The sequence below is a fragment of the Coregonus lavaretus genome, assembly GCF_964263955.1.
Source record: "Coregonus lavaretus genome assembly, chromosome: 8".
In the NCBI taxonomy this organism is placed as follows: domain Eukaryota; kingdom Metazoa; phylum Chordata; class Actinopteri; order Salmoniformes; family Salmonidae; genus Coregonus; species Coregonus lavaretus.
The window spans coordinates 60,201,072-60,227,433 of NC_139995.1; the positions used below are offsets into that span (position 1 = coordinate 60,201,072).

The 26,362-nt window shown below is 46.3% G+C and overlaps 1 protein-coding gene across 4 annotated transcripts in view; it reads right to left on the reverse strand.

Moving 5' to 3' along the window:
• The window catches only part of slmapa (sarcolemma associated protein a), a 143,064-nt gene that overhangs the window by 51,552 nt on the left and 65,150 nt on the right, over positions 1 to 26,362 (reverse strand). For 3 of the 4 annotated variants that reach the window (XM_084166831.1, XM_084166830.1, XM_084166833.1), the window contains 7 exons: positions 18,952 to 19,014; positions 17,424 to 17,519; positions 15,066 to 15,137; positions 10,898 to 11,038; positions 10,669 to 10,806; positions 9,472 to 9,640; positions 9,263 to 9,313 (listed from right to left, as the gene is read on the reverse strand). In XM_084166831.1, coding sequence (XP_084022957.1) covers positions 9,263 to 9,313; positions 9,472 to 9,640; positions 10,669 to 10,806; positions 10,898 to 11,038; positions 15,066 to 15,137; positions 17,424 to 17,519; positions 18,952 to 19,014 — 730 coding nt within the window. The remainder of the gene's footprint in view (positions 1 to 9,262; positions 9,314 to 9,471; positions 9,641 to 10,668; positions 10,807 to 10,897; positions 11,039 to 15,065; positions 15,138 to 17,423; positions 17,520 to 18,951; positions 19,015 to 26,362) is intronic. The other variant, XM_084166832.1, reaches the window with a different exon arrangement.

Sequence of the window (26,362 nt, forward strand, 5' to 3'; positions counted from 1 at the left end):
AAAAGGGTGTCAATGCCGAAACTAGTCCGGGTGGCCATTTGATTAATTGTTCAGCAGTCTTATGGCTTGGGGGTAGAAACTGTTAAGGAGTCTTTTGGACCTAGACTTGAGGCTCCGGTACCGCTTGCCGTGCGGTAGCAGAGAGAACAGTCTATGACTAGGGTGGCTGGAGTCTTTGACCATTTTGAGGGCCTTCCTCTGACACCGCCTGGTATAGAGGTCCTGGATGGCAGGAAGCTTGGCCCCAGTGATGTACTGGGCCGTACGCACTACCCTCCGTAGCGCCTTACGGTCGAATGCCGAGCAGTTGCCATAGCAGGCGGTGATGCAACCTGTCAGGACGCTCTCGATGGTGGATCTGGGGACCAATGCCAAATCTTTTCAGACTCCTTAGGGGGAATAGGTTTTGTCATGCCCTCTTCACAACTGTCTTGGTGTGCTTGGACCATGTTAGTTTATTAGTGATGTGGACACCAAAGAACTTGAAACTCTCGACCCCGCTCCACTACAGCCCTGTCGATGTGAATGGGGGCGTGTTCTGCCTGCCTTTTCCCGTAATCCACAATCATCTCCTTTGTCTTGCTCACGTTGAGGGAGAGGTTGTTGTCCTGGCACCACACTGCCAGGTCTCTGACCTCCTCCCTATAGGCTGTCTCATTGTTGTCGGTGATCAGGCCTACCACTGTTGTGTCGTAAGCAAACTTAATGATGGTGTTGGAGTCGTGCTTGGCCACGCAGTCGTGGGTAAACAGGGAGTACAGGAGGCGACTAAGCACGCACCCCTGAGGGGCCCCCGTGTTGAGGATCAGCGTGGCAGATGTGTTGTTGTCTACCCTTACCACCTGGGGGCGGCCCGTCAGGAAGTCCAGGATCTAGTTGCAGAGGGAGGTGTTTAGTCCCAGTGTCCTTAGCTTAGTGATGAGCTTCGTGGGCACTATGGTGTTGAACGCTGAGCTGTAGTCAATGAACAGCATTCTCACGTAGGTGTTCCTTTTGTCCAGGTGGGATAGGGCAGTGTGGAGTGCGATTGAGATTGCCTCATCTGTGGATCTGTTGGGGCGGTATGCGAATTGGAGTGGGTCTAGGGTTTCCGGGATGATGGTGTTGATGTGAGCCATGACTAGCCTTTCAAAGCACTTCATGGCTACCGACGTGAGTGCTACAGGGCAGTAGTCATTTAGGCAGGTCACCGTCACTTTCTTGGGCACAGGTACTATGGGGGTCTGCTTGAAACATGTAGGTATTACAGACTTGGTCAGGGAGAGTTTGAAAATGTAAGTGAAGACACTTGCCAGTTGGTCCGCGCATGCTCTGAGTACACGCCCTGGTAATCCATCTGGCCCCGCGGCCTTGTGAATGCTGACCTGTTTAAAGGTCTTGCTCACATCGGCTACAGAGAGCGTGATCACACAGTCGTCCGGAACAGCTGGTGCTCTCCTGCATGCTTCAGTGTTGCTTGCCTTGAAGCTTGCATAAAAGTCATTTTGCCCGTCTGGTAGGCTCGCGTCAGTGGGAAGCTCGCAGCTGGGTTTCCCTTTGTAGTGCGTAATAGTTTGCAAGCCCTGCCACATCTGACGCTTTGCCTGTTTGATGGTTCGTCGGAGGTCGTAGCGGGATTTCTTATAAGCGTCCAGATTAGAGTCCCGCTCCTTGACAGAGGCAGCTCTAGCCTTTAGCTCAGTGCGGATGTTGCCTGTAATCCATGGCTTCTGGTTGGGATATGTACGTACGGTCACTGTGGGGACGTCGTCGTCGATGCACTTATTGATGAAGCCGGTGACTGAGGTGGTCTACACCTCAATGCCATTGGATGAATCCCGGAACATATTCCAGTCTGTGCTAGCAAAACAGCCCTGTAGCGTCTGCGTCATCTGACCACTTCCGTATTGATCGAGGTACATCCTGCTTCCTTAGTTTTTGCTTGTAAGCAGGAATCAGGAGGATAGAATTATGGTCAGATTTGCCAAATGGAGGGCGAGGGAGAGCTTTGTACGCGTCTCTGTGTGTGGAGTAAAGGTGGTCTAGATTTTTTTTCCTCTGGTTCCATGTGACATGCTGGTAGAAATGAGGTCAAACGGATTTAAGTTTGCCTGCATTAAAGTCCCTGGCTACTAGGAGCGCCACTTCTGGATGAGCATTTTTTTGTCTGCTTAGAGACTGTAGCATCAACAGCTCGTTGAGTGAGCTCTTTTCGGTCATAAGAGATGGTAGCATATACAGCTCGTTGAGTGCGGTCTTAGTGCCAGCATCGGTTTGTGGTGGTAAATAGACAGCTACGAAAAATATAGATAAACTCTCTTGGTAGATAGTGGGTCTACAGCTTATCATGAGGTACTCTACCTCAGGCGAGCAATACCTCGAGACTACCTTAATATTAGACATCGCGCACCAGCTGTTATTGACAAATAGACACACACCTCCACCCCTCGTCTTACCGGACGTAGCGGTTCTGTCCTGCCGATGCGGAAAACCCAGCCAACTGTTTATTATCCGTGTCTTCGTTCAGCCAACGACTCGGTGAAACATAAGATTGTAGGATATTCTCGAACGGAGCTCATCCAGTTTATTCTCCAGTGATTGCACGTTGGCCAATAGAACGGAAGGTGGAGGCGGGTTACCCATTCGCCGACGAATTCTCACAAGGCACCCTGATCTCCGCCCCCTGTATTTCCTCCTTTTCTTCATGCGAATGACGGGGATTTGGGCCTTGTCTGAGAGCAACATTATATCCTTCGCGTCAGACTCATTAAACAAAACATCTTCGTCCAGTTCGAGGCGAGTAATCACTGTTCTGATATCCAGAAGCTCTTTTCGGTCAAAAAAACACACAAAATAGCACAATTGGTTATGAGCTCGTAAAACGGCAGCCATCCCTTCCGGTGCCATTCTCCTACTTGTATTTGTGATAGGTATTGACATGTTTAAACGACTAGCACACAGCTCGGACACCCATGCATACTCCACAAGACATGCCACCAGAGGTCTCTTCACAGTCCCCAAGTCCAGAACAGACTATGGGAGGAGCACAGTACTACATAGAGCCATGACTACATGGAACTCTATTCCCCATCAAGTAACTGATGCAAGCAGTAAAATTAGATTAAAAAAACAGATACAAAAACACCTTATGGAACAGCGGGGACTGTGAAGCAACACAAACATAGGCACAGACACATGCACACACACACACAATAACATACGCACTATACACACACGCACACATGGATTTTGTGTTGTAGATATGTGGTAGTGGAGTAGGGGCCTGAGGGCACACAGTGTGTTGTGAAATCTGTTGTGAATGTATTGTAATGTTTTTTTTTTTTAAGTATAACTGCCTTAATTTTGCTGGGCCCCAGGAATGGGGATCCATAATAAATACAAATACTCAACCTACAACAACCTGAACTCAATTTCAAATTGCTGAGGCAAATATTAACCTATCTGGTATTCTCAGGGCATCAATGGAACACGTAGAGCACTCAGATGGTGGAAAATCAATTGAAAGTCTGCCTCCATAAATGTAGTGCATGGCCAGCAATATATTGACAGGAGCCCTTCAGCCCAGGGCTGGAATCTGCGTGCTGTGGTCTATTAATAAAGCTAGGATTTGATTAGAGCTGATGTAGTCTGAACTGGAGCAAGCAAACAGTGGAACGAATGCTGTAGTGTACACTATGTACTCTCTAGTGTGTTGCTGTAGTGTACACTAAAGTAGTGCAGTCCCCTCCACCCTTTTCAAGAAAGTAGTCTAACAAAGAAAGAAACAAAAATATCATGATGTATGACCACTACATAATCTGACCACTACATAATCTGACCACAACATAATCTGACCACTGAGAGATGTATGACCACAACATAATCTGACCACAACATAATCTGACCACTGAGAGATGTATGACCACAACATAATCTGACCACTACATAATCTGTCCACTGAGAGATGTATGACCACTGAGAGATACAGAATATAGTATAATATGTATAGGACATATCTATAGTATAATATGTATCGGACATATCTATAGTATAATATGTATCGGACATATCTATAGTATAATATGTATAGGACATATCTATATATGTATAGGACATATCTATATATCTATAGGACATATCTATAGGACATATCAGTAGTAACTTGTGCAGACAGATCAGTACAATAGGCTGGACAGACACACAGGACATCCAGTCTTAAATTAGGGAACAGCAACAGGACAAGTCATTGGACATCCAGTCTTAAATTAGGGAACAGCAACAGGACAAGTCATTGGACATCCAGTCTTAAATTAGGGAACAGCAACAGGACAAGTCATTGGACATCCAGTCTTAAATTAGGGAACAGCAACAGGACAAGTCATTGGACATCCAGTCTTAAATTAGGGGAACAGCAACAGGACAAGTCATTGGACATCCAGTCTTAAATTAGGGAACAGCAACAGGACAAGTCATTGGACATCCAGTCTTAAATTAGGGGAACAGCAACAGGACATCCAGCCTCCTCTATCTAACAGTCTACTACAGACTTCACCTGGAACTCTCATCTGGTCTATCAACGATGCAAATATCAAGTAGCCTAATGCCAAATCCAAACTACCAATGGCACACCCATAAATCCAAGATGCTCTGATCGGAATCCACGTGGAATCGGGAACAAAAAACTATAAACCTTTTCCTCCTCCAGGTTTCCAGTGTTCATTCAATCAATATCAAAAATCAGTCAAATGTATTTAGAAAGGCCTTTTCACATCAGCAGTAAGTTGTCACAAAATACTTTCACAACAGATACAAGCTTTGTCTCAGCGCGGCAACTCAGACCTGGCTGCCTCAGCAATACTACAGTACTACTACTACTGTTCATGTTACGGTATCCAGGGAGATCACACTGCACCGCAAAGAGATGATGGACAGGTTCACTGGTGCCTGAAGGCCTGTGCAATGGGCCAATGTTTACAGTAAAGCTACTGTAATGTACACTGTTGTTGTGTGAGTCACATTAGGAGACTGCGTAGAACATCCTTTTCTTACAAGAGAATACCAGTGCTGTTTTACATAATAACACATAACAAGTCCCTCTCAATCTACATTGATGAATCTATAGTTAATTAACTTCCTGTTAGTTAGAAAATATTAAATGGAATCCAACACAACTTGTGAATAATTTTAATGGAACACCAGTACTCCCTACAGAACAGGACTCCACCCTCAAGTTGACCACTAGAGAATGAGCATCAGTATGAACCAGTTCATCACACTCCTTTACACATTGTTGATTTAAAGCACCCAGATCATCATTGTGTAGTCACCAGCAAGTGAAGAACACAGCAAGAGAGATCCCAGGTGAAACACTAAAGCCAAACGACCTTCCTGTTGGTTCAGATCAATGTCAGCGTCCATGTCATTGTCTCCTGCTGGATCTCCTGGTACACAGACATGAAGCCTCAACGACCCCAAACAAGCTCAATTTACAGTATATCATATTGATTTAAAAAACAGCAGCAATAGTCAAAATGACTTACAGTAACCTAAGTAACCTGGCCTAGACCCCAGTGTGTTACGGTAACCTGGTCTAGACCCCAGTGTGTTACGGTAACCTGGCCTAGACCCCAGTGTGTTACGGTAACCTGGCCTAGACCCCAGTGTGTTACGGTAACCTGGCCTAGACCCCAGTGTGTTACGGTAACCTGGCCTAGACCACAGTGTGTTACGGTAACCTGGCCTAGACCCCAGTGTGTTACGGTAACCTGGCCTAGACCCCAGTGTGTTACGGTAACCTGGCCTAGACCACAGTGTGTTACGGTAACCTGGCCTAGACCCCAGTGTGTTATGGTAACCTGGCCTAGACCCCAGTGTGTTACGGTAACCTGGCCTAGACCACAGTGTGTTACGGTAACCTGGTCTAGACCCCAGTGTGTTACGGTAACCTGGTCTAGACCCCAGTGTGTTACGGTAACCTGGTCTAGACCCCAGTGTGTTACGGTAACCTGGCTTAAACCCCAGTGACTTACAGTAACCTGGTCTAGACCCCAGTGTGTTATGGTAACCTGGCCTAGACCCCAGTGTGTTACGGTAACCTGGCCTAGACCACAGTGTGTTACGGTAACCTGGTCTAGACCCCAGTGTGTTACGGTAACCTGGTCTAGACCCCAGTGTGTTACGGTAACCTGGCCTAGACCCCAGTGTGTTACGGTAACCTGGCCTAGACCACAGTGTGTTACGGTAACCTGGTCTAGACCCCAGTGTGTTACGGTAACCTGGTCTAGACCCCAGTGTGTTACGGTAACCTGGTCTAGACCCCAGTGTGTTACGGTAACCTGGTCTAGACCCCAGTGTGTTACGGTAACCTGGTCTAGACCCCAGTGTGTTACGGTAACCTGGTCTAGACCCCAGTGTGTTATGGTAACCTGGCCTAGAACCCAGTGTGTTACGGTAACCTGGTCTAGACCCCAGTGTGTTACGGTAACCTGGTCTAGACCCCAGTGTGTTACGGTAACCTGGCCTAGACCCCAGTGAGTTACGGTAACCTGGCCTAGACCCCAGTGTGTTACGGTAACCTGGCCTAGACCCCAGTGTGTTACGGTAACCTGGTCTAGACCCCAGTGTGTTACGGTAACCTGGCCTAGACCCCAGTGTGTTACGGTAACCTGGCCTAGACCCCAGTGTGTTACGGTAACCTGGCCTAGACCCCAGTGTGTTACGGTAACCTGGCCTAGACCCCAGTGAGTTACGGTAACCTGGCTTAAACCCCAGTGTGTTACGGTAACCTGGCCTAGACCCCAGTGTGTTACGGTAACCTGGCCTAGACCCCAGTGTGTTACGGTAACCTGGTCTAGACCCCAGTGTGTTACGGTAACCTGGCCTAGACCCCATTGTTTATTTAACAAAAAGTGGTTTATTTAACAGAAACTCAGATTTGATGTGTGCAAAGATATGCGAACCCCTTCAGTCAACAGATTGTGGCACCTCCATTAGCATCGATAACTTGGACTAAACGTCTCCTATAGCCAGTAATCAGTCTCTGACGTCTGTTTTGAGGGATCTTTGCCCACTCCTCCTTACAGAACTCAATTTAGTGAGGTTTGAGGGGTGTCTTGCATGAACTGCCCGCTTCAGGTCCTGCCACAGCATCTCGATTGGATTTAGGTCAGGACCAATCCAAAACACAAATCTTATTTCTCCTGAGACACTCTTTGCTTGAATGCTTTGGGTCGTTGTCTCGTTGGAAGACCCATTTTCGGCCCAGCTTTAGCTCCTTGACTGATAGCCTCACGTTCTGTTCAAGAATCTCCTGGGATACCTCAGAATTCATGGTTCCCTTAATGATGTGGAGTCGTCCAGGTCCAGAGGAGGAAAATCAGCCCCAGATCTTGACATTCCCACCACCATGCTTGACTGTTGGGATAAGGTTATTTTGGTGGTAGGCAGCGTTGGGTTTTCACCAAACATAGTGGTGTTGATTGTGAACAAAAAGTTCAATTTCGGACTCATCGGTCCAGAGAATGGACTTCAAGAAACCTTCAGGTTTGTCCAGGAGGTCTCTGGCAAAGTTAAGACAAGACAGTTTGGTTCTGTTTTGACAGCAGAGGATTCTTCCTAGCAACCCTCCCGTGAACGGCATTTTGATTCAGTGTTCTTACTGTTGAAGCATGCACAGTTACCGGAGAGCAGTAAGGGACTCTGCAAATCTCTAGATGTTATGTTTGGGTTGGCTTTTACCTGATTTATTATTGTTCTTGAGGCTCTTGGGGATATTTTGGAAAGGCGTCCACTTCTAGGCCAAGTTGCTGCCATGATAAATGCTCTCCATTTGTAAATGATTTGCCTCACAGTGGACTTGATGGAGCTCAAATCTTTTTGAGATGATTTTATAGCCTTCCCCAGACTGATGTGCTCTCACTACCCTCGTCCTGATGTCCTCTCCCTACCCTCGTCCTGATGTCCTCTCCCTACCCTCGTCCTGATGTCCTCTCACTACCCTCGTCCTGATGTCCTCTGAGATCCCCAGACTGATATGCTCTCACTACCCTCGTCCTGATGTCCTCTGAGATCTCCTCTCCTCTCGGCATGGTGTGGCTTTGCATTCACCTGGATGGGTAACACCAAACGGACCAGGTTTCTTATCTCTATTTATCAGAGTCCCGCCCAAACTCTTTCCTAACGATCTCTCCTTTGATTGGTTCATTTGGTAGCTAATTATTTACCCACCTGATTCTACTTACCTACTTCATTTAAACAACGCAACTTCGGTTCACTTATTTTTGCACCTGCACTAATTCCTTTTTAATGTTGTTTTTCTACTACACGCGTGATTTCCTCTACACCAACATATGGTATTGATAAATATAAACCTGTTATGTCAGATCAAAAAGACTGGTTCTGATTAAATGACGATTTCATGGTATAAACTGAAGAAATCTGCACAAGGAGTTCACATACTTTCAAGCAGCACTGTATATCCCAATATAGAAACACATATAGAAACTGATAAGGACACGCTTGTGAAGCAGCACTGGATAGAAATCATGCTTGGTGAACAAACAGCTACAGGAACCAGTAGCTAGCTACCATTCAGACAACAGATCAGAAGGAGCAAGACTGACGGACTGACAGACTGACAGACGGACGGACGGACTGACGGACGGACGGACTGACGGACAGAACGAAGTAGATGAAGAATAACAAGCAACGGAAGGTCAGAAGCTCTGAGTCATGTTCCCTATGGGCCCTGGTTAAATATAGTGCACTACGGAGGGAACAGGGTTCCCTATGGGCCCTGGTTAAATATAGTGCACTACGGAGGGAACAGGGTTCCCTATGGGCCCTGGTTAAATATAGTGCACTACGGAGGGAACAGGGTTCCCTATAGGCCCTGGTTAAATATAGTGCACTACGGAGGGAACAGGGTTCCCTATGGGCCCTGGTTAAATATAGTGCACTACGGAGGGAACAGGGTTCCCTATGGGCCCTGGTTAAATATAGTGCACTACGGAGGGAACAGGGTTCCCTATGGGCCCTGGTTAAATATAGTGCACTACGGAGGGAACAGGGTTCCCTATAGGCCCTGGTTAAATATAGTGCACTACGGAGGGAACAGGGTTCCCTATGGGCCCTGGTTAAATATAGTGCACTACGGAGGGAACAGGGTTCCCTATGGGCCCTGGTTAAATATAGTGCACTACGGAGGGAACAGGGTGCCATAGCGGCTGAAGCCAAGCAGAGCACTAACGTTAAGACACGTCGGGTCTGACGGACCGTCACTCACCTAAACTGTTGTTGTCCTTTATGCTTTTGTCCTGCAGCTGATCTAACCCAACTGGAAACAACAACAACTTCAATTATTCTCTGAGGACATGGACTGGAGTGACCCAAGGTCAATTTAAATTATTCTTTGAGGACATGGACTGGAGTGACCCAAGGTCAACTTAAATTACTACTACTGTTCAAAGGTGTGTGTGTGTCTCTGTTGCTAACCTTGCAGGGCAGTGAGGCGCTCGTTAGTGAAGTCGTTATCAGCCTGCAGGGCCTCAATACGAGCCTGTAGAGTCTGTTCCTTCTCCTCCATCTCCTCAATACAAAGCTGCAGCTCCTTCTTCTCCAGCTGACCCTTCTGAGTCAGCTCCTCCTGGCGGCCCTCTGCCAGCTACACACACAAACATTTGGTCATGTTAAAGCCATGTTAAAGCCATGTTAAAGCCATGTTAAAGGCATGTTAAAGCCATGTTAAAGCCATGTTAAAGCCATGTTAAAGCCATGTTAAAGCCATGTTAAAGCCATGTTAAAGGCATGTTAAAGCCATGTTAAAGGCATGTTAAAGCCATGTTAAAGGCATGTTAAAGCCATGTTAAAGCCATGTTAAAGCCATGTTAAAGGCATGTTAAAGGCATGTTAAAGGCATGTTAAAGGCATGTTAAAGGCATGTTAAAGCCATGTTAAAGGCATGTTAAAGGCATGTTAAAGCCATGTTAAAGGCATGTTAAAGCCATGTTAAAGCCATGTTAAAGCCATGTTAAAGCCATGTTAAAGGGTGTTCTGGAGAATCTGATGTGTGCTGGTGCTCAGACATTAGATAGAAATGTCACTGATCTTCAAGCCTCTACAATAAAGTGACTGAGTTTCTTCCTCCTCTTCAACCTGTGTCCCCCCCTCTCTCCTCTTCAACCTGTGTCCCCCCCCCCCCTCCTCTCCTACCTGTCCCCCCCCCCTCTCTCCTCTCATACCTGTCCCCCCCCCCCCCTCCTCTTCAACCTGTGTCCCCCCCCTCTCTCCTCTCCTACCTGTCCTCCCCTCTCTCCTCTCCTACCTGTCCCCCCCCTCTCTCCTCTCCTACCTGTCCCCCCCCTCCTCTTCAACCTGTGTCCCCCTCCCTCTCTCCTCTCCTACCTGTCCCCCCCCCTCTCTCCTCTCCTACCTGTCCCCCCCCCTCCTCTTCAACCTGTGTCCCCCCTCTCTCCTCTCCTACCTGTGCCCCCCCCCCTCTCCTCTCCTACCTGTCCCCCTCCCTCTCTCCTCTCCAACCTGTGTCCCCCCCCCCTCTCTCCTCTCCAACCTGTGTCCCCCCCTCTCTCCTCTCCTATCTGTGCCCCCCCCCTCTCCTATCCAACCTGTGCCCCCTCCCCTCCCCCAACATGTGTCTCCACCCCCCTCACCAACCACGTTCACCTACTGTACCTTGATCTTGTCTGTGAGGTCCTTGATCTCGTTGATGGCCCCGTTGTACTTATTAGCCAGTTCTCTGAACTCTTCCTGGTTCCTCTCATTCATCTCCTTCAGATGGGTACACTCATCCTCCGTGTTACTCAGAGATCTCTGGAATAACAACAGTTGAGATGACAACACATTCATTCATTCATCCTCCACACACACACACACACACACTTCACCCAGCCCCGGGTCTCACCTCGACCTCTGACAGCTTCCTGACCACCTCGATCTTCTCCTGCAGGACCCTCCTCAGGGACTCTTTGGCCGTGGTCTCATAGTTGTGTTTGTCTTCCTGCAGGGCTGCCAGCTCGTTACGCATCCCATCCTCCGTTTGGTTCTTGAGAGGGGGAGGTGGGAGGTTAGCCAAATAGAGAGAGGGGTAGGGTGGGGGGGGAGGTTAGCGAAATAGACAGAGGGGTGGGGTGGGACTGTGTCTATGGGGTTGTCTCTGGTGCTTTGACTAATACACAGTCATAGGGTCAGGAGTTTTTTATGGCCATGTAAAGTGCCCATCAGTTCCCATGGTCAGGAAAGACTATTAATCCAAATACAGGAAGAAAAAAACCCCAATTAGAATGTCAATTGATATATACAGTGAGCTCCAACAGTAGTGGGACAGGGACACATTGGTTGTTGTTTTGGCTCTGTACTCCAGCACTTTGGATTGGAAATGATACAATGACTATGAGGTTAAAGTGCAGACTGTCAGCTTTAATTAGAGGGTACTTTCATCCATATCGAGTGAACCGTTTAGAAATTACTCCCCATTTTAGAGGACCAAAAGTATTGGGACAAGTTCACCTACAGTACCAGTTAAATGTTTGGACACACCTAGAGAATGCCAAGAGTGTGCAAAGCTGTCATCAAGGCAAAGGGTGGCTACATTGAAGAATCTCTAATATAAAATATATTTTTTGGTTACTACATGATTCCATGTGTGTTATTTCATAGTTCTGATGTCTTCGCTATTATTCTAGGGCGGCAGGTAGCTTAGTGGGTAAGAGCGTTGTGCCAGTAACCGAAAGGTTGCTGGTTCTAATCCCCGAGCTGACTAGGTGAAAAATCTGTCGATGTGCCCTTAAGCAAGGCACTTAACCCTAATTGCTCATGTAAGTCGCTCTGGATAAGAGCGTCTGCTAAATGACTAAAAATGTAAAAAATGTAATGTAGAAAATAGTACAAAATAAAGAAAAACCCTTGAATGAGTAGGTGTGTCCAAACTTTTGACTGGTACTGTATATAGTATCTATAATGGTAGTGTATATGTGTATTAAAGTAGTAAAAAGCGTAGTATTTGGTCTCATATTCCGGGCATTCAATGACTACATCAAGCTTGTGACGCTACAATTTTGTTTTGGTTGTTTCAGATTATTTTGTGCCCAATAGAAATGAATGGTAAATAAATTAGACGCACATATATCATACCCCCCAAGACATGCTAACCTCCCCTGTTATTGTAATGGCGAGAGGTTAGCATGTCTTGGGGGTATGATATAAAATGCTAACTTCCCCTGTTATTGTAATGGTGAGAGGTTAGCATGTCTTGGGGGTATGATATAAAATGCTAACCTCCCCTGTTATTGTAATGGTGAGAGGTTAGCATGTCTTGGGGGTATGATATAAAACGCTAACCTCCCCTGTTATTGTAATGGTGAGAGGTTAGCATGTCTTGGGGGTATGATATAAAATGCTAACCTCCCCTGTTATTGTAATGGTGAGAGGTTAGCATGTCTTGGGGGTATGATATAAAATGCTAACTTCCCCTGTTATTGTAATGGTGAGAGGTTAGCATGTCTTGGGGGTATGATACTTGTGCGAGTAACTTATTTACCATTCGTTTCTATTGGGCAAAAAACAAACAGCAAATGATTCCAACAAGTGCGTAGATTCACAAGCTTGATGTAGTCGTTGCCTGCTGTGAATATGGGACCAAATACTAAACTTTAGACTACTTTAATACACATATAAGTGAACTTGTCCCAATACTTTTGGTCCTCTTCAAAATGGGGGGGACTATGTACAAAAAGTGCTGTAATTTTTTAACTGTTTACCCAATATGGATGAAAATACCCTCAAATTAAAGCTGACTGTCTGCACTTTAACCTCATAATCACTGTATCATTTCAAATCCAAAAGGGCTGGAGCCAAAACAACAACACAATGGTGAATGTCACAGTACATTTGGAGCTCACTGTAACTAGGTGACTCACTTTAGGTATTTATCATTTAAAGACGCAAATCGCTCCGCCATTTCCTGGTTGCTAAAAATTGTAAATAGTTCGCCTAATTTCGGTTTATGTGACAAAACAAGCAGGTATCGTGTAGAGAATCGTTGTACCCATCTAAACCGCTGTGAAATATATTTTCCATGACCAAAAATATTGTATTTTCAGCCGTTGGAAGCTGGTGTACAAAACCGAAAGTAAAAGACGCAAAAAATAAAAAATTAACGGGAAGCATAGAAATACATAATGTAGAGCAGATCTACCGCTTCTTAGACTGGCTGTCAATAAGAATGACAGATCTATAACACATTTCTATGTGAATCTGGTCAGCTCGCCCAAAAGGTTACATATTGTAGCTTTAAATGTTCTTACTTTAGAGTAGGTATTTACACTGAACAAAAATATAAAACGCAACAATTTCAAAGATTTTACTGAGTTACGGTTCATATAAGGAAATCAGTCAATTGAAATAAAATTCATTAGGCCCTAATCTATGGATTTCACATGACTGGGAATACAGATATGCATCTGTTGGTTACAGATACCGTAAAAGAAAGGTAGGGTTGTGGATCAGAAAACCAGTCAGTATCTGGTGTGACCATTATTTGCCTCATGCAGCGCGACACATCTCCTTCACAGAGAGTTGATCAGGCTGTTGATTGTGGCCTGTGGAATGTTGTCCCATTCTGAACATGCTCAGTGGGTGACAGGTCTGGTGAGTATGCAGGCCATGGAAGAACTGGGACATTTTCAGCTTCCAGGAATTGTGTACAGATCCTTGCGACATGGGGCCTGTGAATTATCATGCTGAATCATGAGGTGATGGCGGCGGATGAATGGCACGACAATGGGCCTCAGGATCTCGTCACGGTATCGCTGCGCCTTCAAATTGCCATCGATAAAATGCAATTGTGTTCGTTGTCCGTAGCTTATGCCTGCCCATACCATAACCCCACCATGGGGCACTCTGTTCACAACCTGGACATCAGCAAACCGCTCGCCCACATCTGCCATCTGCCCAGTACAGTTGAAACCGGGATTCATCTGTTAAGAGCAAACTTCTCTAGCGTGCCAGCGGCCATCGACGCCGAACTGCAGTCAGGTCAAGACCCTGGTAAGGACGACGAGAACGCAGATGAGCTTCCCTGAGACGGTTTCTGACAGTTTGTGCAAAAATTATTTGGTTGAGCAAACCCACAGTTCCATCAGCTGTCCGGGTGGCTGGTCTCAGATGAACCCCCAGGTGAAGAAGCTGGATGTGGCGGTCCTGGCCTGGCGTAGTTACACGAGGTCTGCGGTTGTGAGGCCGGTTGGACGTTCTGCCAAATTCTCTAAAACGACTTTGGAGGTGGCTTATGGGAGAGAAATTAACATTCAATTCTCTGGCAACAGCTCTGGTGGACATTCCTGCAGTCGGCATGCCAATTACACACTCCCTCAAAACTGTAGACATCTGTGGCATTCTGTTGTGTGACAAAACTGCACATTTTAGAGTGGCCTTTTCTTGTCCCCAGCACAAGGTGCACCTGTGTAATGATCATGCTGTTTAATCAGCTTCTTGATATGCCACACCTGTCAGGTGGATGGATTATCTTGGCAAAATGAGAAAATGCTCACTAACAGGGATGTATACAAATTTGTGCACACCATGAGAGAAATAAGCTTTTTGTTCGTATGGAACATTTCTGGGATCTTTTATTTCAGCTCATGAAACAGGGGACCAACACTTTACACGTTGCACTTATATTTTTGTTCAGTGTGTCATTTAAATGATCTCACTTTAGGCATTTATCATTTAAATGATCTCACTTTAGGCATTTATCATTTAAATGTTCTTACTTTAGGCATTTATCATTTAAATGTTCTTACTTTAGGCATTTATCATTTAAATGTTCTTACTTTAGGCATTTATCATTTAAATGATCTTACTTTAGGCATTTATCATTTAAATGATCTCACTTTAGGCATTTATCATTTAAATGATCTCACTTTAGGCATTTATCATTTAAATGATCTCACTTTAGGCATTTATCATTTAAATGATCTCACTTTAGGCATTTATCATTTAAATGATCTCACTTTAGGCATTTATCATTTAAATGATCTCACTTTAGGCATTTATCATTTAAATGATCTTACTTTAGAGTAGGTCTGCAGCTGGTTGCCCATCACCTCTAGTCTGGAGAGAAGCCGGTCCTCATCGATCAGAGCCTAGCAGAGAGAGACAGAGAGAATTCAGGCTGTAACAACAAAATGTGGAAAAAGTTGAGCGGTGTGAATAATTTCTGAAGGCCCTGTAGCAGTTAGTCAGTATAAGCCATTACCCTCTGAAGGATTAACACAGGCCTGGTCTAGTGGTAATGACCCTGGTTCTGAAGGTTTAACACAGGGCTGGTCTAGTGGTAATGACCCTGGTTCTGAAGGTTTAACACAGGGCTGGTCTAGTGGTAATGACCCTGGTTCTGAAGGTTTAACACAGGGCTGGTCTAGTGGTAATGACCCTGGTTCTGAAGGTTTAAAACAGGGCTGGTCTAGTGGTAATGACCCTGGTTCTGAAGGTTTAACACAGGGCTGGTCTAGTGGTAATGACCCTGGTTCTGAAGGTTTAACACAGGGCTGGTCTAGTGGTAATGACCCTGGTTCTGAAGGTTTAACACAGGGCTGGTCTAGTGGTAATGACCCTGGTTCTGAAGGTTTAACACAGGGCTGGTCTAGTGGTAATGACCCTGGTTCTGAAGGTTTAACACAGGGCTGGTCTAGTGGTAATGACCCTGGTTCTGAAGGTTTAACACAGGGCTGGTCTAGTGGTAATGACCCTGGTTCTGAAGGTTTAACACAGGGCTGGTCTAGTGGTAATGACCCTGGTTCTGAAGGTTTAACACAGGGCTGGTCTAGTGGTAATGACCCTGGTTCTGAAGGTTTAAAACAGGGCTGGTCTAGTGGTAATGACCCTGGTTCTGAAGGTTTAACACAGGGCTGGTCTAGTGGTAATGACCCTGGTTCTGAAGGTTTAACACAGGGCTGGTCTAGTGGTAATGACCCTGGTTCTGAAGGTTTAACACAGGGCTGGTCTAGTGGTAATGACCCTGGTTCTGAAGGTTTAACACAGGGCTGGTCTAGTGGTAATGACCCTGGTTCTGAAAGTTTAAAACAGGGCTGGTCTAGTGGTAATGACCCTGGTTCTGAAGGTTTAACACAGGGCTGGTCTAGTGGTAATGACCCTGGTTCTGAAGGTTTAACACAGGGCTGGTCTAGTGGTAATGACCCTGGTTCTGAAGGTTTAACACAGGGCTGGTCTAGTGGTAATGACCCTGGTTCTGAAGGTTTAAAACAGGGCTGGTCTAGTGGTAATGACCCTGGTTCTGAAGGTTTAACACAGGGCTGGTCTAGTGGTAATGACCCTGGTTCTGAAGGTTTAACACAGGGCTGGTCTAGTGGTAATGACCCTGGACCACATATTACATTTTAACCTTTTATCTGGCAATAAAACTTCAAAATACTTGAGGATTGTGGAATTGTGTTTCGGTACCTGCCAGCTGCTCTCTGAAGCCTCCTGTGTGGTGGTCAGTAGGGTTAGGGTGGTAGTGTGCACTAGGTAGTGTATAGTGTATCTCTACCTGCCAGCTGCTCTCTGAAGCCTCCTGTGTGGTGGTCAGCAGGGTTAGGGTGGTAGTGTGCACTAGGTAGTGTATAGTGTATCTCTACCTGCCAGCTGCTCTCTGAAGCCTCCTGTGTGGTGGTCAGTAGGGTTAGGGTGGTAGTGTGCACTAGGTAGTGTATAGTGTATCTGTATCTGCCAGCTGCTCTCTGAAGCCTCCTGTGTGGTGGTCAGCAGGGTTAGGGTGGTAGTGTGCACTAGGTAGTGTATAGTGTATCTCTACCTGCCAGCTGCTCTCTGAAGCCTCCTGTGTGGTGGTTAGTAGGGTTAGGGTGGTAGTGTGCACTAGGTAGTGTATAGTGTATCTCTACCTGCCAGCTGCTCTCTGAAGCCTCCTGTGTGGTGGTCAGTAGGGTTAGGGTGGTAGTGTGCACTAGGTAGTGTATAGTGTATCTCTACCTGCCAGCTGCTCTCTGAAGCCTCCTGTGTGGTGGTCAGTAGGGTTAGGGTGGTAGTGTGCACTAGGTAGTGTATAGTGTATCTCTACCTGCCAGCTGCTCTCTGAAGCCTCCTGTGTGGTGGTTAGTAGGGTTAGGGTGGTAGTGTGCACTAGGTAGTGTATAGTGTATCTCTACCTGCCAGCTGCTCTCTGAAGCCTCCTGTGTGGTGGTCAGTAGGGTTAGGGTGGTAGTGTGCACTAGGTAGTGTATAGTGTATCTCTACCTGCCAGCTGCTCTCTGAAGCCTCCTGTGTGGTGGTCAGTAGGGTTAGGGTGGTAGTGTGCACTAGGTAGTGTATAGTGTATCTCTACCTGCCAGCTGCTCTCTGAAGCCTCCTGTGTGGTGGTCAGTAGGGTTAGGGTGGTAGTGTGCACTAGGTAGTGTATAGTGTATCTCTACCTGCCAGCTGCTCTCTGAAGCCTCCTGTGTGGTGGTCAGCAGGCGTTGCAGCGTTGCCAACTTCTGCTCCAACATCTGCTCCCTGTGTAGGGCCTCCTGGTGGGGGGAGAGGAGAGGGAGGGAGGGAGAGAGGGGGGAGAGGGGAGGGAGGGAGGGAGAGAGGGGAGAGGGGAGAGGGGGGAGAGGAGGGAGAGGGAGGGAGGGGGGAGGGAGGGAGGGAGAGAGGGGAGAGGGGGGAGAGAGGGAGAGAGGGGAGAGGGGGAGAGGAGGGAGAGGGAGGGAGGGGGGAGGGAGGGAGGGAGAGAGGGGAGAGGGGGGAGAGGAGGGAGAGGGAGGGAGGGGGGAGAGGAGGGAGAGGGAGGAGAGGGAGAGGGAGGGAGAGAGAGGGAGGGAGAGGGGGAAGGAGGGAGAGGGGAGGGGAGAGAGGAGGGAGGGGGAGAGGAGGGAGGGGGGAGAGGGGAGAGGGGGGAGGAGGGAGAGGGGAGGAGGGAGAGGGGGGAGGAGGGAGGAGAGGGAGGAAGAGAGGGAGAGGGAGGGAGGTAGGGGAGAGGGAGGGAGGTAGAGAGGAGGGAGAGGAAGGTAGAGAGGAAGGGAGGAGGGAGAGGAAGGGAGGAGGGAGAGGGAGGGAGGAGAGAAGGGGAGGGAGGAGAGAAGGGGAGAGAGGAGAGTGGAGGGAGAGCGGAGGGAGGAGAGAGGAGGGAGAGGGAGAGCGGAGGGAGGAGAGAGGAGGGAGAGGGAGAGCGGAGGGAGGAGAGAGGAGGGAGAGGGAGAGCGGAGGGAGGAGAGCGGAGGGAGAGGGAGGGAGGGAGGTAGAGAGGAGCAGGGAGAGAGGGAGGAGAGCGGCGGGAGAGGGGGGAGGAGAGCGGCGGGAGAGGGGGGGAGGAGAGCGGCGGGAGAGGGAGGGAGGAGAGCGGCGGGAGAGGGAGGGAGGAGAGCGGCGGGAGAGGGAGGGAGGAGAGCGGCGGGAGAGGGAGGGAGGAGAGCGGCGGGAGAGGGAGGGAGGAGAGCGGCGGGAGAGGGAGGGAGGAGAGCGGAGGGAGAGGGAGGGAGGAGAGCGGAGGGAGAGAGGAGGGAGAGAGAGAGAGCGGGAGAGAGAGGGAGGGAGAGAGAGCGGGAGAGAGAGGGAGGGAGAGAGAGGAGGGAGAGAGAGGGAGAGAGAGGAGGGAGAGAGAGGAGGGAGAGAGAGGAGGGAGAGAGAGGAGGGAGAGAGAGGAGGGAGAGAGAGAGGGAGGTAGGTAGAGAAAATGACATTCATCAGCATTCAGCATAATCAGTTGAAAGCAGAGCTGATGCATAAGCAGTATATATTTTCAGTCATCCATTTATCCATTTTGTGAGGGATGTTCGAAGAGGGTAAAACTGCAGTACACCAATAACAGATGAGAGAGAAAGCACACATCTTCAAAGTCCCATATAATTTGACCAGTCAAGTCAGCAGTTCCACAGACTACGAAGCCATGCACCCAGCAGTGGTAAGAGCGTAGTAGCGCTCCCTAGCCAGTAGATGTCAGCGTTGTTCCATAAATACCTGCAGATACTGGGAGAGCTGGAAGAGTTCCTGAGAGTACATAGTGGGGGTGTTGGCTGCAACCTGCAGGAGGGGAGGAGAGACGCAGACCAGGACATCAGGTTAGACAGGAACACTGGTAACACACACACCTCAGTCAACATGGCTTACCCTCACGTATCTAACTACCTAGGCTCATCTGCTGGCAAAGGCTGAGTTCACTCACAGAGTCAAAATAACACCAAGTGATGTTTGATGTATCGTCTAATATGATTAATAGTTGGGCCCTGAGAAGTTTCCTGACTATCTGGACGTCACTGTTCTAGCCAATACATCTATTGCTGTGCCTAACACGTGGAAGATTATGGAAGGGTCCAAAAAACTCAGTGTGAGTCACGAGTCAGCGTCTCAGTAGAAATAGTCAGATGATGCAGTCAGATATACCCTAGCCTGGGATCAGACCATCAGATATACCCTAGCCTGGGATCAGACCATCAGATATACCCTAGCCTGGGATCAGACCATCAGATATACCCTAGCCTGGGATCAGACCATCAGATATAGGGCTGTGCTGCTCCTTCACTGGGCCCTAAAATAAGCCTGTTACTCTGGTCAGGCAGAGAAAGGAGAGGGGCTCAGTGTTTAGGTCAGGAACAGGAGGAGAGGAGAGATTGGTGTTTAGGGCCGGAGGGAGAGGAGGGTTTGGTGTTTAGGGCCGGAGGGAGAGGAGGGTTTGGTGTTTAGGGCCGGAGGGAGAGGAGGGTTTGGTGTTTAGGGCCGGAAGGAGAGTATGGTTTGGTGTTTAGGGCAGGAAGGAGAGGAGGGTTTGGTGTTTAGGGCAGGAAGGTGAGGAGAATATAATATAATAATATGCCATTTAGCAGACGCTTTTATCCAAAGCGACTTACAGTCATGTGTGCATACATTTTTACGTATGGGTGGTCCCGGGGATCGAACCCACTACCCTGGCGTTACAAGCGCCATGCTCTACCAATTGAGCTACCAATTGAGCTACAATATGGTTTGGTGTTTAGCCCAGGGCAGGCAGGGAGAGAGAGGAGAATATCAGTAATTCAATTTGCACTGTGCTCTATCTAATAAGATTAGGAGTCTTAAACAAGGAGCCTGGCTGAGGCACTTCCCTCTCAATCTACAGAGAAAGACACCACTGTATTGGCTTGGGCTTGATATGCAGTCAGACCCTGTGTACAGTAGAGCTGCTGATGTCGTAGACGTGTTGAATTGGCCGTTGGGTAGTGTTGCATGGAATACCGAAACTTCTGTACTTTACCAATAGGGGGGAAAAAACGGTTCGGTACTACAATTTTTCTTACATTCTGTACTTCTGTCAAATGTGTCTCACGTATTTGAGAGGATCAAGTCTGTATCAGCCCCTTACTAGAGCTGTCTGGCTGCATTGTTAGCTTCATACTCATCATGTTGCACAGAAGTTAACACACTTGAATAATGTAACACGGCATGTAGAAATGTTGAAAATGTTAATTACTGTTCGCAAAACAATGTCCATACAGGCAAGAACACTTAAAATTTGGGCTGTCTCCAACAAAAAAATGTTTTTGTGTCGACCGAAAATCGATGTATTTCAATAAAATCAACTATATGCTTGTCTGATGCTTTAAGCGAATTGTTTGATGAATTAAGACAAATGACTCAAGAGGGAGCCAGAAATCAAGATATCCAGAAGAAAGAAAAACATATGAACCATCCCCCTCCTACTGTCTTTCTACTCTCCTGAAGATGCCGGTAATAGGCTACGAGGAGTCTGCAACCTTTCTGATGTGGAATCCCAATTTAATCCTGATCCTGATCTGCGTGCCAGTTATTGTTTTCACATGCACATTTGACGAACAGTTTCATTTAAATGTATAATAACGTCTTCGCATCTCAAAATCATTGTCGTGTGGTTAATCAAAGTAAAAAAACGTTGCAGCCTGCGGGTAGAAAATATCCTGATAAAAATCAATATCCTATAAATCGCATTGGCTATGCATGGCCTGTCTGCAACGAACTTGAAACATTGTATCAACTATCAACTTTGGTACAGCCCTCGCATTAGCAAAGTCACAACATGGTATAAAATATTCTGGGCCCTCAGAGTTACTCTCAGCAGTAGGGTATTGAGAAATAATAATCAGGCCCATTTTATGTTTTCACTGGATCCGAGCATTTTTCCCTTTCACGCTGAGTGGTTATCAAAAGGGAGAGCTGGAAAGATATTTCAAAAAGGCTACGTTAAGGAAATATTGTCATTCTCAATGGATGCAAAAACGGACTTTGCTTGCTGTTTGAGGTGAAGAAAACATTGCTCTGAGAAGCTCCACAGCTCATTAGTGGTGGTGCGTTAAGCCAATCAGAAATACTATCAGATCCCCAAATGGGCACATTTAAGCCTATATTTATGCCTAAGGCCAGGTAGCCTATAGACCTACACTACATGACCAAAGGTATGCGGACACCTGCTTGGCAAACATCTCATTCCAAAATCATGGGCATTAATGCGGAGTTGGGTTCCCCCCTTTGCTGCTACAACAGCATCCACTCTTCTGGGAAGGTTTCCCGCTAGATGTTGGAACATTGCTGAGGGGACTTGCTTCCATTCAGTGTTGCAACCGAGGACAGATTATTTTTATGCACTACGTGCTTCAGCACTCGGCAGTTCGGTTCTGTGAGCTTGTGTGGCCGACCACTTCATGGCTGAGCCACTGTCTCGCTTAGACGTTTCCGCTTCACAATATCAGCACTTGTAGTTGACGGGGGTCTGGGGAGTTTCCTGGCCATGGACCCAAAATTTCGATGTTTTGTTCCCCGAGCCACTTAGTTATCACTTTTGCTGGAAAAGGCATTGGTCATCACCAAACTGTTCTTGGATGGTTGGGAGAAGTTGCTCTCGGAGGATGTGTTGGTACCATTCTTTATTCATGGCTGTGTTCTTAGGCAAAATTGTGAGTGAGCCCACTCCCTTGGCTGAGAAGCAACCCCACACATGAATGGTCTCAGGATGCTTTACTGTTGGCATGACACAGGACTGATGGTAGCGCTCACCTTGTCTTCTCCGGACAAGGTGTTTTCCGGATGCCCCAAACAATCGGAAAGGGGATTCTTCAGAGAAAATGACTTTACCCCAGTCCTCAGCAGTCCAATCCCTGTACCTTTTGCAGAATATCAGTCTGTCCCTGATGTTCTTCCTGGAGAGAAGTGGCTTCCTCGCTGCCCTTCTTGAAACCAGGCCATCCTCCAAAAGACTTCGCTTCACTGTGCGTGCAGATGCACTCACACCTGCCTGCTGCCATTTCTGAGCAAGCTCTGCACTGGTGGTGCCCCGATCCCGCAGCTGAATCAACTTTAGGAGACGGTCCTGGCGCTTACTGGACTTTCTTGGGCACCCTGACGCCTTCTTCACAACAATTGAACCTCTCTCCTTGAAGTTCTTGATGATCCGATAAATGGGTAATTTAGGTGCAATCTTACTAGCAGCAATATCCTTGCCTGTGAAGCCCTTTTTCTACCTGCAGGCTGCAATGTATTTATTTGTTGGTTTCTGTAGACTATTTTTATAATCTTGATTTACCACATGACATTGATTTTGAGATATGAAGACTTTATTATAAATAAAATAACTGTTCCACAAAAATGTGCATATGAAAATCATAACTGTCACGCAGATCAGTAGAAATGGCAGGATAACTTGGCACTCCAAATGGAAAAGGACATCATAACTGTCAGGCAGATCAGTAGAAATGGGAGGATAACTTGGCACTCCAAATGGAAAAGGACATCATAACTGTCAGGCAGATCAGTAGAAATGGGAGGATAACTTGGCACTCCAAATGGAAAAGGACATCATAACTGTCAGGCAGATCAGTAGAAATGGGAGGATAACTTGGCACTCCAAATGGAAAAGGACATCATAACTGTCACGCAGATCAGTAGAAATGGGAGGATACCTTGGCACTCCAAATGGAAAAGGACATCATAACTGTCAGGCAGATCAGTAGAAATGGGAGGATAACTTGGCACTCCAAATGGAAAAGGACATCATAACTGTCACGCAGATCAGTAGAAATGGGAGGATAACTTGGCACTCCAAATGGAAAAGGACATCATAACTGTCACGCAGATCAGTAGAAATGGGAGGATAACTTGGCACTCCAAATGGAAAAGGACCGACCGCTGGTTTAGCCAATTACTTATTACTGGCAACTTCAGGAGCGTCACGGCAGAATGTGTGGAGGCCAGCAGCAGTGGGAGGAGAGGGGGGCGGGGAACAGTTTTTTTTTCTTCTTCTGGCTAGGCTATATTGATCTCTGGCTCCCTCTTTAGTAATTTGTGTCATCATTTTTAATTGCAGTTTTTAAAGCATCAGATAAGCTCAGTAGCCTACAAACATACAAGTTTTAAAATTTCGTCCAATCAATTGGTCGAAAAAAACGGACAATTCTCGTTCGACAAACACTTTTTTTTTTTTTTTTTTTTTTTTTTGTGGACTGCCCCAAATATAGTGTACTTCTATGAGTAATCAGGTGCGCGTCCTTACTCAGCAGTGACAGTAGCGCTCCAAACAAAAGAAATTGACAAAACTCTTAAAAACGGAATGAAATAAACCAAAACAAAGTCAAATTCCACAGCCACATTCTGCCTGGCGAATTAAGTCATTCATTTCTTAAAGAGACAGCGCACAGTTTTAGAAGAGGTTGCTTCTTCTATGCAAATGTTGTTAATCAGTACAATAAAATAATATGTTCTCCTAACCGTTACCAATAAAATAAATGTCCTAAATGGAAGGGATTGTTTGTCATCTATAGCCCCGTGAACTAGGTGAAAACAGGCTCAATAACTCAATGCATTCACACACTCCTATTGAATAATATGCATTCACCTGATTTACCCAATCTATCAATAGAGATTTACCACTCAGATAATCGATTACCTTTATTGTTTTGTAGTTAGATTGGTAAAAACAAAGTCAAATTGACTCAATGCATACATGACTGTAATTTTTTTTAAACATAAAATGTTTATGATATTGAACTCAAAGTTGCCCAACGATTGACAGAGCAGTAGCTGAGTTTATCTGTCTGGATCAAGTGGCATTCTGGGACTTTGGCTAATATGCCTTTTTTTGTGTGATATTTTTGGTATTGAGTATCGTGATGGTATCGAGTATTGTGATACTAAACCTATCGGTATCGAAGTCCAAATTCTGGTATCGTGACACTAAACCTATCGGTATCGAAGTCCAAATTCTGGTATCGTGACAACACTACCATCAGGTAACAACTGAATCAACAGAAGGTAAGTACACATGTTGAATGGGCCATCAGGTAACAACTGAATCAACAGAAGGTAAGTAGACGTGTTGAATGGGCCATCAGGTAACAACTGAATCAACAGAAGGTAAGTAGACGTGTTGAATGGGCCATCAGGTAACAACTGAATCAACAGAAGGTAAGTAGACGTGTTGAATGGGCCATCAGGTAACAACTGAATCAACAGAAGGTAAGTAGACGTGTTGAATGGGCCATCAGGTAACAACTGAATCAACAGAAGGTAAGTAGACGTGTTGAATGGGCCATCAGGTAACAACTGAATCAACAGAAGGTAAGTAGACGTGTTGAATGGGCCATCAGGTAACAACTGAATCAACAGAAGGTAAGTAGACGTGTTGAATGGGCCATCAGGTAACAACTGAATCAACAGAAGACATGAGGTAAACTTTTGGCCACAGTCCCCCAAGACAGCAACCGATGATTATCATCCTTGGGAAACCAACTGTATTAAAACCAACCATATTAAAACCAACTAGCCATCTGATAAAGAGGTCAGCAACATCCCATGGACCTGTTGAAACACTGTCATGTTTCACAACTTCTACCCACTGTGGTTGGTTGATGAACAGATAAATAACATCCACATGGATAGTGAACTAGTCCCCAGTAGCTCAGTTGGTAGAGCATGGTGCTTGCAACGCCAGGGTTGTGGGTTCGTTTCCCACTGGGGGGCCAGTATGGAAATGTATGCACTCACTAACTGTAAGACGCTCTGGATAAGAGTATTCTTGCCAATTGAAAATGTGTTTTTCATTCTAGCAGTCGTGCCTGCATGTCAAAGGTCACACGGTAGCAACATAACTTGTAAACTACAACACGATAGTATTTCAGGCATTCACAGCTTACATTCGTTAATGCATTTAGTCTAATTCTACTGTTAAATTAACCTTGCATTGTTATACAGATTCAATTTTTGTAAACGTGACATTTATCTCAGGGGGGCTTAAAGGGTACAGTAGCATAAAGCCTGAATGGAAAATGGCAACAAATAAATATTGATCAATATGATCGACACTAACTTTGCATAATATTGTAGCTCATCGCGCATATTTGTACCCCAAACCACCGGTTTCCAAATATTTTATGAGAAGACTACGCTATTCTGAATTCTTCACCATAAAAATCACTGTTGTTCCAATTAAGCCCAGTACGCTCCTATTGAGCCCGGTTTGCATTGAAACACATGGGGATAGTGTGTTGATATCCATAATATTCAATGAGCTTGAGCATAGTTATTTTTTTTAGATTTACGTTGATTAAAAACGACAGGTTATGCTTCTAGCCCTGGTGCCTTTACCAAGATTAGAAACAACTAGAAACCTCTTTACTCTCTCTTAAGACGTCTGGAGCGGACAGGAAGTGGTTGATGCAGAGAGAGTAGAAGAAGACCAGGGTTGAGGGATATCAGGGAACAAGACGACGACTACTGGGCAACTACTTATGGACTTTTGGGTGGAGGCATCGTCATTGTTGTCCTTCACTCATCCAGGTGATAAGTGTTTTTTTTCTTTTTTTTCTTCTGCTACTTTTGTAATAGAACAATAGAGAGGGAGACTTGAACTGTCTTCAGACAGGCTTTAGAAAGACAAGTTGATCTAATTAACAACAATAGCAGTACAGCAAAGGTGAACCAGCTTTTCAGATAATTAATAGAAACTTTGTGCATGGCTTCTTATCCACAGACGGCCAGTGTGGGTGCAGTTTTTTTTTATAACCAAGCAATAACACCTGATTCAACTAATCATGTCTTGATTGAAGTCTATGATTAGTTAAATCAGGTGTGTACTGGTTCAACTACAATAACAGCCTAAGTCCAGATCTGTGATGTGATTGGACCCCCCCCCAGTACTTTGTTGAAGCACCTTTGTCAGCATCTTCTTGGGTATGACGCTACAAGCTTGGCACACCTGTATTTGGGGAGTTTCTCCCATTCTTCTCTGCAGATCCTCTCAAGCTGTGTCAAGTTGTATGGGGAGCGTTGCTGCACAGCTATTTTCAGGTCTCTCCAGAGATGTTCGATCAGGTTCAAGTCCGGGCTCTGGCTGGGCCACTCAAGGACATTCAGAGACTTGTCCCGAAGCCAC